The sequence below is a fragment of the Typopeltis vanoorti genome, chromosome 9 (assembly GCF_054136105.1).
Source record: "Typopeltis vanoorti isolate ZY-2024b chromosome 9, IOZ_Tvanoo_1.0, whole genome shotgun sequence".
NCBI classification, from domain to species: domain Eukaryota; kingdom Metazoa; phylum Arthropoda; class Arachnida; order Uropygi; family Thelyphonidae; genus Typopeltis; species Typopeltis vanoorti.
Window position 1 is genome coordinate 73,594,312 of NC_143557.1, and position 15,388 is coordinate 73,609,699.

Consider the following 15,388-nt stretch of genomic DNA (forward strand, 5'->3'; position numbering starts at 1 on the left):
AATGTTTTACATTTGAATTAGTAAATTACATAGCATGGTTACATCAGACATGATAGCTAGCTCACATTCACTTGTCTTTCATATCAGACGAAGTAGTTATAATTAACAGCTGTGATGGGTCTGTTAATTTCAGATTTTCATTAAAAAATAGAATTAGCAAAATTTTGATTAAGGTAAAATGCTGGAATTTAAAATAAAAGTATGAAAAAATTTTCAGTGGATAACTTACCATATATCATAAGTTTGTTATAAATGTATCTGTGGATGCATCAGTGTGTTTGTCATGGGATAATAAATTATTTATTATATTTTACATCAAAGATGTGCTTGTATCACTGGCTACTTGAAGTCTGAGAATTGTCTTATCTACAAAAAAAAAAGTTAATCCTCATGTAGTCATGCATAAAACTTTAGTTTATCATTGAACTTTATGTAAAGGGAAGACAATAAATTCTAACTATCTTTCTACTAGAATATAACCCAACATCAGCAGAATTGAAAACACCATCAGCATAAGAAATATTAAGAGAAAAGAATTGGAATATACAGAAGAATTAAAAGTACCATGTTGATATAATTACTAGCATGATGAAAACAGCTGAAATACTAGTAACAATATGTATTCGGGCAGTAATGATCAGGGCAAAGACAGGAGTAACTATAGTATTCAACATTTTAACACAAAGATAAACTTGGTAATGACCAGAATTGAAATGATGATGCTGGCAAATTTTAAACTGGGAAGTTGGATAATGAGACTTATTTGTGCCTGTAGTGCCACAGAAGACTCTCTTAAGAAAGAGGTAGAGGAATTTTTTGAGACTGTAAAGAAGGCAACTGATAAAATGGAAAAGCCCATTCTTGTTGGAGAATGGCTTTTTCACAGTGCAGCATAGGAAATGAATGTTATACATAAAGCAATATTTTTTTAATAATTTGTAAATACATGCTAAATTTCTTTTTGCTGCATGGTGGATTACTCATTACAAACAGGTTCCATTTTAAAGATGTGCATAATCCTTTTTGTCATAGTTACACAGTGATCAGCATTCATTTTTTTAAAAAAAATTATGGGAACAATTATGAATGCACAACATTCAGCTCACATAAGTTCTTCAGCAAATCCTCACTTCAGAATACTAAGCAATAATTTCACCCTTTATTAACCGCTTTCAATACTATTTTTTTGTTCTAATTAATCTGTGAGTAATCTCCAGCTTAATTTCTCTTAATTATTTCTAAGAAATAGCAGGAATCTAGCTTTGATGTAGTAAGTTTCTCCCCCCCTATCTCTCCCATCAGTCGACCCCCCCCCCCCCAGAATGGCATTTTGTCAAGGGGGGACACTTGTGCATTTCATTTATCCTGTGAACTATACTGGCAGTATCATGTCTGGCTTAGAAGACCCTGTTGCTACCAATAGGGTCTCCCAAGCCAGGCAAGTAGGGAAAGTGTTAGACAAAGAGAGTCAGTCCTGGTCCTCTAGGTTAGGGGTTGAGCATGGGGCTAATGACCCCTATCTCTTAAAAAATCAACTAGGCACAAAACATGTATCAAGTAATCTTCAATGGATGGACTTAAATTGATATTTATCCATGCCTTGGAATAATGGTTTCTGAATAGGTTCACATAATGTGACAAGCTTGTACAGAGTTAAAGCATTTCAAGAAATTATATGTGAATTACATAGTTATAAAATTATTATTATTATATGACACCTCCAGGGAGTCCAAAGACTCATCGAGGAGGAGCGCACCCACTCTATAACTCTGCCTGACTACAGCTCATTCCACTAACTGCAACTACACCAATGCCATCTACTGCCTACCACATCTACCACCACTAGTATTTCCACAGACAATAGTAAACATCCATGCCTACTGTGGGATTCGAACCCGCAGCTTTTGCCTGGAGAGCAGATACACTAGCCACTCGACCAACCAGACCAGTAAAATGGATATACAAGAGACACAATGGACAAGAAAAGGTAATTTAAAGAAAGAGAACCTTTTTGTTACTTTATGACAGAAACATCTCTCATAAACATCAATTTGGAACAGGTTTCATCATTAGGTAAAAAATTTTAGTCACCTCTGATTAAATTTGAAGCTTTTAATGAAAGAATAAACAAGCTAAGGGAATAAGCAAAATTGTTCAAGTTACCCTTTATTAATATACATGAAGAAGAGGAAATAAAAGATAAATTCTATGAAAAACTCCTCTAATCCTCAAAAAAAAATTCCATTGCAGGATATAATGATTTTATTAGACGATTTTAATATAAAAAAATGGAAAAGAAGAAATATATGAAAAATCATTGGTACCAAAACCTGCATGAAAAGTCAAATACTAATGGAACAAGATTAATTAATTTGGCCCACATCCAGAAATTTAATAATAAACAGCACTATTTTTATGAGGAAGAACATACACAAACAAACATGGAAATCTCTTGATGAATGGCCATTCAATCAAATAGACCATATCATAATCAGTAAAAGACATAGGAATTTCACTCAACTTATGCTTCAGAATATTTGGAGCATCAGTGAAGCTGAGTGTGATAGTGGTCATTTTCTAATTGGTGTTATTCTTAAGATTAAAATAAACAGTAAATATTTTTCAGCACATGCAAATCAGCTGATATACAATATTAACAAACTAGATAAAACAAAACAGAGAAGAAAATATAAGCGTGAATTAAAACAGAAATTGAAAAATATGCTGCTGAAGAGAATGAAAATATTGAAAACATTTGGATTCATATCAAGAATAGCATAAAAGTATAGTATCAGCAGAAAACCTAATGTTATACTAAAAAGAATCCAGTCTTATACTGAAGAAAATATAGGTCCATATCAAGTAGGATTCCAAACAAATAGATGGACAGGTGACCTGATTTTTACACTTAGATAGATACTTGGGGGTGGGGAGATATAATCTGCAGGTCCATATTTTATTGATAAACTATAGAAAAAAGGGTGCATAAGGATCAAAGCTATATAACTGAGAGGAGACCTCCACATAGCCTTTAAAGGAATGCAGAGAACCGACCAGGGCTTCTGACCTAATGTCCAATCCTCACCTAGTGGTGCACCCTGTTGGGTATCTACCTGGATACTGAACAAACGAGGATGGGCTGGCAATTTGGGATTTAGCCGACCAAATTGTATTCTTATTGGTTAAACCAAAATAAAAAATGATGGTACAACATGACAAAATTTCATGCTAGCTGGGTCGTCACCCGTTTAAACGTTGTTTTCACCAGGAAACCAGAGCAAACAGTGAAAAGTCAGCTACTGGAACAAATCTGAAAACACACCCCAACTCAATATCACCAGAGTTAAAGATCAGTACTTTCAACATAAGAAGCCTGAATGGCAAAGAAATGGAACTAGGCTGAGGAATTAGATAAGCACCAGATCAACATAATAGGAGTGACTGAAACAAAAAAAGACAAAAACTGGTGAGATCTTTCTGAGCAATAAATACAAAATGTTATATTCAGGTAATGACAATCAAGGAAAAGGAGTAGCAGCCATAGTATTCATAGTAAAAACTAAATACGAGGCTAATCTTCTTGAATGGCAGGCAGTCTCAAGTAGAGTGATGTGGACAAATATGAGAATGGGGAACTGGACAATGAGACTAATTTGTGCCTATGGTCCCACAGAAGGTTCTACTAAGGTAGAAGTGGGGGAATTTTTTGATGCTTTAGAGAAAGCAACTGACACAATGAAAAAGGAAAGGTTTATTCTTGTTGGGGATCTAAATAGCAGAGTAGGAAATGATTGTCAGACATACAAACATATTTTGATAAAATTTGGAGAAAAGAGCAAAGCTAATAATAATGGCAAATACCTGTTGGATTTCTGCTCAGGACATGGTTATTACTAATACCATGTTCCAACATAAAAATGTGCACAAATTCACATGGAGAGAAGAGACGAGGAATAAGAAAAGTCTCATTGACTATGTTATTGTTGATAGTGATGTTTTCTCCCTGGTGCAGGACACCAGAGTGTACAGAGGATTTGAAATTGGAAATGATTACCGTTTAGTCTTGAGCAGGATAAAATTGAATTTCATATTGAAAAGAATAACATGTAAGAAAGTTTTAAATCGAATAAAAGTTGAGCAGCTCTCAGATGTGAACTGTAGAATAAAATAGACAAAGATTATTGAAGGAAAATGAAAGAGTTTGAGAACAGTAACCAAGCCTTGGAGATTCAGTGGCAAACCTTGAAGAAAATCCTGATTGATTCAGCCAGAGAGGCGTGTGGTGAGGTTGTCTGCAAGGATAGAAAAATCAGAACTCCATGGTGGACACATGAAGTTAAAGAGGCAGTGAAGGAAAACAAGAAAGTATGAAAAGTTCCTGGCAAATAAGTTAGCTTGTGCTCTTAGAGAATACAGAGACAAATGTAAGAAAACTAGCTAAACAAAAGTCATGGGAAGACTTTGGCAAGAACATAGAAAAAAATATCAAGAAGGTGGTAAGATATTCTGGAGATTGTTGAAGAAGCTTAGAAATGGAGGAAAGAGTGCTGTAAAAGGAGTTAGAGATGATAAAGGTGACATGAAAACTGGAGAAAAAAGATATCCTTGAAGTATGGAGTAATTACTTCGAGAAATTGCTAAATGAAACAAGCAGTGATAGCACAGTGGTAAAAAAACATTCAACAGACATACAGTCAGGCATACATATCCATTCTTGAAGTAGAAAAAACCATAAAAGGCTTGAAATGTGGAAAGACAGCAGGTGTAGGTGATATTTGACCAGAAATGCTGAAGTATGGTGGTATAAAAGTCTTACAGTGGCTGCACTGCATAGTTCAGAAGGCCTGGACAGAGTTACGAATTTCTGATGATTGGAGTAGAGCTCTCATAGTACCCATATATATAAAAAGGTAAATAAAACTGAATGTGAGAATTACTGAGGTATTACTGAATGTTCCTGGTAAGATTTATGCAAGTATACTTGAGAAACGGTTGAGAAAAATTGTGGAAGAAAAGCTTGGTGAAAAACAACCTGAATTCATGCCAAATAGTGGCTGTCAGAATTAGATCTTTACTTTACGACAAATAGTTGATAAATCATGGGAATATAACAAAGATCTGTATTTAAGTTTTGTAGATCTGGAAAAGGCATATGACAAGATGCCAAGAGAGAGAACTTTTCAATACGCTACAGTTATATCATGTCACTGGGGCTATATATCAAGCAATACTTAGTCTTTATTTGAGTTGTAAGTCAGCAGTTAGAATTGAAGGAAGTACAGGAAGATGGTTTAATCTTAAATCTGGTGTGAGACAAGGATGTACATTATTCTCTCTGTTATTCATTATCTATATGGATCACATTATGAATGAAAGTGGTAGAATTAAACATGTTATCAAATTTGGAGATGTTAATGTCAGCGCTTTGCTTTATGTGAAAGATGTTATACTTCTAAATAAATCTGCCATAAGTCTGCCAGAGTCCCTGACTAAATTGAATAACTGTTGTAATAAATATGGTATGAAGGTCAGCAATAAAAAGAGAAAAGACAATGAAAATAGGTAGAATCGTTTAAAATGTCAACTGCGTTGTGAACAGAGAACCTGTGGAACAAGTAAAACATTTCAACTACTTAGGCACATAATACAAAAATATTTGTATTTGAGAAACATTAAAAGGTGACACAAACAGAACAGTAATATTAAAATATGTAGATGATATATATGTGTCTTGTTGGAGAAAATGCTGAAGACATTAGAATAACATTTAGAAAACTCAAAACTGCTACTGAAAAACTAGGATTACAAATCAACCGGGATAAAACTGTATATTTAACTGTTAGCAGAAATCGAATAAAGGGGAAAATTACCTGTTTATCAGTGATAACATGAAATTTAAGTGTCATTTTCTTCATATATCTTGGAACATTGATTACTTGAGATAATAAAATTAGTACAGAAATAAAAGCTAGAATACATGCTACCAATAGATCTTATCATTCACTGCATCATGTGCTATCTTCCAAAAATTCTACAAGCAGAGTTAAAACAGAAATACAGGGTGTCACCACATTGGAACTCCCTAGTTTCAGCATGTTACTACTACTTAAGTGTATAGACCATGGTGTTGAAATTGTACAAATGAGAAGGAACACTCACCAAGTTTTTGCAAAAAAAACCAAAAAAAAAAAAAAAAATCATTACAGTTCTACGTGTCCTGCTTTAGTAGCATGCACAATGTCAAGTCGATTCCTGACTGGGTTCTCTGAAGCATGTCAGGAGTGATGGAGGACACAGCAGCAGCAGCAGAAATGCAATGTTTCAGGTTCTCTATGCTTTTCCACTTTCATTGCGTAGACTGTGACCTTCACATACCCCACAAGAAAAAAATCAAGTGGGGTAAGATCTGATGATCACGATGATCAGACAATCAGTCCTCCAGGTCTGATCCACTGCTGATAGAAGACTCTGTCAAAAGTTGCATGGACCACCAAATGTCAGTGTGGCAGGGCACCATCCTGTTGAAAGAGGATTGTGCAGTTGCAAGTCTTTGAGTTGTGGAAACACAAAAATTTCCAGCATGTTGAGGTAAATCATCCTGTTGATATTGCTTTCCACAAAAAAAAAAAAAAAAAAAAAAGGGCCAGTGATAGCGTTTTGCATTACACCTCACCAGATGTTTATCTTGGGACTGTCATGCACATGTTCCATGACACAGTGAGGATTTTCACTCCCCACATCCTAACATTGTGCCTGTTCTCTTTTTTGTTGACATGAAAAGTGGCTTCATCCGAAAAGAGAATCTGGATTCTTGTCGACACATTCCAGAATTTCAGCTGCAAACATCGCCCGTTGTGACTTATCATTTTGCTTGGTTTCTTGCACTTTGTACATGTGTAGATGCAATTTATGACCTTGTGAACGGTGGAGTGGGGTATTTGTGGTTCACGTGATTCTCTCCTAATGGATTTTGTCGGGCTTCATGCAAAGGTTTTGTAAATCCTCTCCACCTTCTCTTTTGATATTGGCTTCTTCCCTTCTCCGTGTTGTTTCGAAACGCTTCCTGTCATTGGGAAATTTTCTTTCCACAAATGGATGCTCTTGTGGTTGAGTGCTGTCTTTTTTTACACTTGATGGAACTTGCACTCCACTGCTTTGGTTGATTTCAACTCAGCTAACCACCACACAATTTGCTTTCCAGCAGCAGAACTGCATTGCGACGCAGGAAAAAATTCTGGATGAAACTTGTAGAGTCTGGAGCATTTGAACAAACCCAAACCTTATATATTTTTGCCTTTCGATTTTTTGCCATTCTTTGAAACTAGGGAGGTCCAATGTGGATACCGTGGATACAAGACAATCATTACACCTATTGTTTTATATGGAGTACACACCTGGAACATAACAGATCAAGATGCAAATGCTTTGCATTTCTTTGAAAATAAAATCCTCAGAAAAGTCTATGGACCTGTAAGAGAACACAATGGGAATGGAGAAGATGACATAATCAACAACTATATGAACTATATAGATTCCCACTTCTAGCTGATGAAATGAAAGCATGCAGATTGATATGGCTTGAACATTTGGAAAGAAATGTTGAGGAGATTCAGGATAATATCCAAAAAGACTTAGTTGAGATGAGAGTACAGGACTGCAATGAAAGAGCTCAGCAAAGAACTTTAGAGGTTCAGTAGGCTGAAGAAGAAGTGGTCAGGTTGGTAGTGTTAACATGTGACCAAATTAGTATGACTTTAGCATACTGTGTAGATTGTAACATAGCTCGTTTCTTTGGATATTTGTATATAATCTAGGTTTTGACCTTAATGTGAAGGTTGAAACTTCAGGTGATTATTTTGGTTTTTGTTAAACTGGAGTTTTATGATAACATGATAGTTGTTTCCATAATTTTTTAAAAATGAATATGAAAAATAAGAAAAGTCTTGTTAAAGCTGGTTCAGGAGACATTATTGTACAGGGGTTTTGAAATGGGAAGTGATCACCATTTAGTATTAAGCAAGATAAAAATGAATATCATATTGAGAAGCAAAAGATAAAAATACCATGGAATTTAAAAAATAAAAAAATTAGTTTAGCAGCTTTCAGAGGTGAATTTGGAGAGAAAGATAGAAATATTGGATAAAAAGGAAAGTTTGAAAACGAACAAAATGTTTTAGACTTACTGGCACAATCTGAAGAAAATACTGATTCAATCAAGAGGGCATCAGTAAAGATGTCTGCAAGAATAAGACTAAAAAATTAGAACATAAAAGAAGTTAAAGACAGTCCAGGAAAAGAACAAAAACTCATATTGGAAGCTTCTTTCTAGCAAGTAAGTTGGGTATCCTGAAAGAATACAGAGGAAAATCTAAGAAAACCAAGTTGTGTATAAAAGTAGCTGAACAGAAGTCATGGGCAGTTTTTTTTTTTTTTTTAAAGAAGATAAATATCTTGAAGTTGGCCAAATGTTCTGGAAAGTATTGAAAAAATCTTAGAAATGGAGGAAAGATTACTAGGGAAAAAAAAACAGTCATAGATCATAATTGTGACATAAAAACTGAAGATCGATATTCTTGTGACAAATAATAATTAACACTGGGTTTAATAGGTCATGATAATATAGATAGTTAAACAGACTAGTTTCACCACTTATGCTGGCGGCGGCTTCTGGTTTAGGAAGAACAAAAAAATACAATAAGCGGTAAACATGAACCATTACATACCTAAAACCAAACATGTAGGAACATTGTTGTTAGCCTAAATGTCCTGCTGCAGGGCAAAGCCTCCTCACCCCCAACTTCTTCCACTCTCTCCTCTCCTGGGTCTCTGTTGTGCATGTGACACTGAACCATTTTTCGATATCATCTCCATTTTTTTTTCTATGTCTCCAAGTTTTCTGACTCTTTTTGGCAGCCACTCTGTTCCTCTCTTTAACCATCTATCATCTTTGTATGTTGCAAAGTGGCCTTTCCTAATCCCATTTCGATTTTCTGGCTCTCCAAATGATGTACAGTCATACCCCGACTTACGTGAATCCGGAGTTACGCGGTTTCTTATATGTACGTATTCCTGTCCCGCTTCACGCCTCGCCACTAGTCTTATCTTTCAAGCGCCGGCCGCATTCGCCATTGTCGCACATGCTGTGAACAAACACTGACGTGTTTCGCGCGGTCTCCATTCATACACGATTTTTATAGTCGACAAACCCTGCGATTGTTTAATTTTATGTTCTTGATAAAAATTTTATCACATAAAAAATAATAATGTTATCCAAAAGAAGCAAGTCTGATTCTTCTACAGCTAGCAAGAAAAGAAAACATTGACTTTGGAAACAAAACTCAACATTATTAAGGATTTTGAAGGTGGAATGAAAATTTGTGAGCTAGCAAAGAAGTTCAATATACAGGAATCCACAGTAAGAACAATCATAAAAGAAAGGTTTACAGATTTTGGAGGACATAGATTCTAATGAGGAACGAATTGTAGCCACAAGGCTAGGAATAAAAAAATCATTAGCTTGCTATGAAGAAATTTTGCGTGACAAGAAAAAAACATTATGCCATCAGCGAATCTATTAGATTTTATGAAACCATCGACATCAAAATAACTTTCTTTTTTTTATGTACGAAAAACTACAATTATGATTATATTTCTTAAAAAATATAGGTGTTTTTGTAAACCTCTGGTCCCAATTGTATGTGTGTGTATATAAATTACATGCAAAATTATACCCCGAGTTATGCGAATTCGACTTGCGCGTTTTTTGTTGGTGAGACCTACCGAAGTTACGTGGTTTTATTGTATTTTATTTTTATTAGGTCTCTTAAGTCCTTGTTCCTTATTCTATCTAATCTGTATAAACTCCTCTCCATTGCTCTTTGGCAAACTTGGAGCTTTTTTTTTTTGTGGTTAAGTGCCCAAGTCTAGGAACTATAAGTCAAAGTTGGTAGGACAATCATATCTAATAATTTTTTTTTAGACAGATAGAGGGGTCCCTCTATCATCCATTGTCTCATTCCCCAGTAGCTCTTCCAAGCACTCTATTCTGCACTGGATTTCAAGGTCAAAGCGATTTGACATGGAGATCATCTGTACTAAGTATTTTCAACATCAATGGGAACATGTTCATGGTCTGTCAATATTTTTGTTTTATGATAATTTAATGTTAGACCTGTTTCCTTGTTTCTTTTGCTAAATTCATTGATCAGCAAACAGAACGATGCCACCCACAGAATGTAGATTGTTTAACATCTTCCCCTGAATATTGCTGGCCTGGTTAGCCGAGTGGTTAGTGTATCTGCTCTCCAGCCAAAAGGCTGCATGTTCATATCCTGCCGTGGGCATGGATATTTGTGATTGTTGGTGAAAATAATACTACTACTGGTGGTGGTTGACAGTAGATGGCATTGGTGTAGATGAAAGTAGTTGTAGTTGGTGGATTGCGTGGTGAGGACGGAGAGTTGTAGAGTGGGTGTCCTCCCTCAATGAGCCTTCGGACTCCCTGGAGGTGTCATGTAATAGTAATAATATTATTAATACCATAATCATCCCAATCCATATCCCTGAAAATGGCTTAGAGGGCTGTTGTAAAAAGTTTGGGAGCAATGGGATCACATTGTTTGATGTCTCTTTCTCCATCCTAAAGAAGTCATTGCTTTCCTTCAACCTGATAGATGCCTCGCTTATTTTCATAAATGGTTTGAAGTAGTCGGATATATTTTTCCTCGATTCCCATGTATTTCAAAGCACAGAAAAGAGGGTAATGTTCTATGGAGTCAAATGCTTTGCTATAGTCAGTGAAGGTTTACATAAAAATATATAAATGTATATAAAAATATATAAAGGTTTATTTGTATTTCAGATATTTCTCTACTACAGTCTGAAAAGTTTTCTCAGCCTCGACCATAGATGGCAACACTATCGGCAAGATTTTTTTTTCTAAGTTGGTACATCTCTCATAACATCCATGTGAAATTGCAAGTCATTCTATCAAGTAGTTTGTTTTATACAGCTGTCTGAAGCAAAAGTGTTTGTCTGTATCCCTTGAAATGGATAAAATTGAGTATCATGTGGTTATAAGATTCTTTGTAAAACAATGTTTAACATCAAAAGAAATTCATTCATAATTCATAAAAGCTTATGGGCACACTTCTCCTTTGTTTTCGGCAATTAAGAAATTGGCTGTCAAGTTTAAACATGGCCGTACCAGCCCTGAAGATGATCCACGTGAAGGACGTCCAAAAGTGTAACAACACCAGAAATTTGTGTTTTTACTTGTCCACACATTTGCACTGAATGCTCTTCTTAGCCTTCAAAACCTCACAGTAAATGTTGACAGTTTGAATGGCCGGGGGGGGGGGATTCCTTGTGGACAATGTCTTGGATGTCAAAAAATAATAAAAATAAGGGGGAAAGAAAATAAGTTTTATCGAAACTAGAAATTGAAACTTTCTAGTGGAAACTAGAAATTAGAATAAGTAACATTTTTTTTAATCATCCGATTCTCGGAACTTTTTGGGTAACACTTCATTCTCATTACCAGAAAAGCAATATTTTTTAATTCATGGAACAAGTTTAGTTAAAACACATTAGCACGTCTCATGCAGACATAAGTATAAATTGTTTAAATAAAAATAACTCTTAGAAGTTAAAAGGTTTTTTGTAGTATTTGATTTTTTTTCCCATTTAAAAAAGTAATTACATTTTTTCGTGTTGTATTTTATTATGGTCTCTAGTAAGCAAGGTGGTGGTCTCATCCTAGTGATAATTCATCAGCCACTCAGATATGTAAACATTCATACCACAGTGAGATTTGTGCCTCCATATTGGTTGTAAAGTGGAGATGCTATCCACTTGACCAAACAGATTGGCAATTACTTTGGCTATGAGAAGATATGTAAATAATGGTTAATTTTCAGCATGAGGGGGAGAGAGAGAGAGAGAGAGAGTTGAATAAAATCATGGGATGCATGATCATTTTAATTTTTGTCAAGTTGTTTTTCCTCAATTTGATTTTAACTTAAGATGTTTTGTTTTTGCTGTAGGCCAAGTATTTTGGAACATATGCCACAAATGGAAAGCAAAACCCAGACTGGCTCCATAACACAGAATGGGCAAGCTTCAGAAGAAGAAGTGTCTGGTGATGCAAGCATAAAAGAACCAGAATGTGATACACAGATCGAAAATTCAGTAAGAATGATTATCATTATAAATAAGTACCCATTTAATGTATATACCAAGGTGCATTTAAATAACATAAGAATAATGATCTTTAGTGATTTTCAAAAATAACTGCAAAAAATCATCTGAGTTCCTCAAAATTTAGGAAGCTGGAGTAGAATTATGCAGGTTTGGATAAATCCACCAAAACAGCTTCTCTTTCATCCTCCTTTCTTTCATTTCTTTTTTTTTTTTTTTTTTAAATTATATTTTTTTTCTGTTTTAGAACAACATTGGAGCTTGTCAAGGTAGATCTCTTTTTTAAAATGTATTCCCAGCAAGTTTCTACATACTGTAGGATGCTTCTCATTTTGTACTAAAATTTTTATTTATTTTATTTTTACAGATTTCATTACTTCATGAATAATCATTATCTGAGGTGTACAAATGTTCATACATAAAACAAAATATGAGATTTTTTTTAATGAAATGGTTTTTTAAATTGCATTTTAGTATATACAACTTTTAACATTTGTATACTTATTGGCATCAAAATAATTTGAATCCTGACAAAAGCATATGTTCTATCCCTTGTTGTGGATAATAATCCTCTTCCCCTCTTTCTATCTCTGTTTTGTTCTCTTCTAGCTGTTTTAAATTACCGTCTCTCTCTCTGTAGATATACTTTTTCTTTGGTACTCTATGCCTTTACAAATTATATACTGATTATCAGTCCATATCTCTTTTAGAAACTATATATTCATTTTCCTTCATTATTTAACAAAGGAAAGAAATATGATCATTGTGTTTTGTGCTCTGGTAGCTGTTCAGCATTTGGTTTTAGCACTTTTATATTTTAATAAATACGTTATAATTATAAGTGAATGAATAGAATTAAACATTAGTAATCCTCTATTGTATAGATCAGAAAGGCATGGCTGTACTTCAGTCTTATGGAGTGGACAAGAACTTGATGTCTGTTTCAAAACATTAATAATAATGCAGAGGCTTCTTTGAGAAAGTGTGGAGAAATAGGAAGACAGCTCTAAAAAGCAAGGGGCACAAGACAGGGAGACTCAATATCCCTGAAAAGAAGGAAATATGGGCTAATAATGAATATAGAAAAAACTAAAACAATAGTATTCAGAGATTTAGACTATAAAACGAAGATATATTTTTTTTTTTTTTTTACAAACAAAAATAAATTTACAGGCAGTGGACAAGATATGGAAAAGTAAATCAGTGAGCCTTTTTTCACAAAGCACTGAAACTGCTGGAAAGATGCATATTCACAAACACTCTGTGTGATTGTGATTCACGGGTAATAGTCAAAGACTGTAAGATGAATATTGGCTATTGAAAGAAAATGTTATAGAAAGATTTTATGAATTGGACGGGTGCACAAAAGAAAACAAATGAAGAACTTTATAGCAAAGTAAACTACAAAGAGAATCTAATGCAGAAAATAATTTGAAGGAAATTAGTTTTTAGGGCATATCTGCAGAATGGATAACATTAGAAAGATCAAAATCTCGGTGCGTGATACAGTGAATCGTATTAACAGAAGGACAGCCAAGGTGACAGTGAGCAGATGATGTGTAAAGAGTTTCCAGGTTTTGAATCATCTGACAGTGAACAGAGAGAAATGGCACAGAATAGTGAAACAAGCATCAGACACCAATGGGCACTGATGATGAATTCTCTATCATTATATATTTTATTATTTGGTTGCAAACTGTCTCTTCCATTTCTTCCTTCATTTTCATATAGTTCTAGGCTAAATAAAATTTTAATATGGAATTTAATCAATTTAAATTAAACTTGTCAAGAAATTATATTCTTGTTTTATCCTTTATCCAAGTATAAGCAAACAAAATTTGCATGTGAAGTACATTCATGACTGGGCTACTTGTATATAGAGACTAAAGGACTTCACATTAATTGCCTTTGTATCTCATGATGCAAAGTACACCCTTTCGGACGTATATGATACTATGCATTATAGGAAGGCCCACTACCCAGACTGGTTTCAACCTTTATCTAGGTCTCATCAGTAGGTGGCAGACCCGTAAGAGATACCAAAGTTAAATTAATGCAGGGATCATACACTATATCTCCCTTATACAAGTAGGAAAAAGGTATATCACCCTATTATCATAATTCTCTATTCTCTAATTTGTTCTCTTTCTACTTCCTTAGCACTTTTCCAGAACTGAGGCATAAATTAAACAACTTTTCATCATCTGCAAACTGAATATTTCTCCTTAAATCATTTCCTGTATCAATGATATATCAACTAAACAGCATAGAACCAGTTAGTGAGTCCTGTAGTATATCACCACCTGCCTTCTCTCAAACTCATCATACAAATTTCCATTTCTTCCCTCCCTATGACCATTCCTCCTTCCAGTGTATGTCCCCATAGTTGAAGTCTACCCACCTTCCATGATGCATGTATATACATTCCATCTACATTGTCTTATATACCCTGGCTTGTAGTAGCAACCAACTATATATTTGGTCCTATCTCTGTCTCACTCCAGATATCTTTCAAGTGAATTGCTCTCTGCATGCCTATCCTCTTGATGCACTTTTTTTAGCTTCATTTCTTCTCTATCATTAGCAAAACTCCTCCCATTCTGTTCCATATATATCCTCCCTGAAAATACTATTATCCCTTATTGTTATAATTTTGGTTTGTGAGTGTTTGACTTCTTGCAATTAGCCTTTGTACTCCATGGATGCTTGGAAGTAATACTAATATTAATTTGCATGTCTCACATTAGGTTTTCTGTCTCCTATGGATAGCATAAAATCTTATGTCAATGCATTGCAGCTATATCAGCTCTTTGGAACAGTGTCTTTCTTACACTGGTTTCTTCAAGTGCTGTAACCTCTGTTATTCAAACAACATCAATAGGGTCCTTTTTTCTCTATAATGATTTGCTCAGTTCTTATGTTATCAGTTTTGTGACTTCTCTTATGTCACTGATATTAAAAGGGATAAAAGATTATTACATGGCTTCTTCATAAAGCCCAAAAACTTATTGCAAGAGGTCCACACTAACCATTATTAACAATGTTCTGCCGTACTTCTTCTTAAACTATTTAAGAAGAAGCCACTTAAGCCATTTAGATAGATATAGTTTCATTCTTTCTATTGCCTGTTTTTATACTTGCTTACAGCTACAGTTTTGTAAACTTATCTGTACCATCTGACATTTGAATT

General features: G+C 34.6%; 1 protein-coding gene across 3 annotated transcripts in view; it reads left to right on the forward strand.

The window, feature by feature from the left end:
- Window positions 1-15,388, forward strand: part of LOC150103156 (AP-1 complex subunit gamma-1-like) — a 418,791-nt gene that overhangs the window by 337,532 nt on the left and 65,871 nt on the right. For all 3 annotated transcript variants that reach the window (XM_090398388.1, XM_090398390.1, XM_090398391.1), the window contains one exon: window positions 12,045-12,189. In XM_090398388.1, coding sequence (XP_090254514.1) covers window positions 12,045-12,189 — 145 coding nt within the window. The remainder of the gene's footprint in view (window positions 1-12,044; window positions 12,190-15,388) is intronic.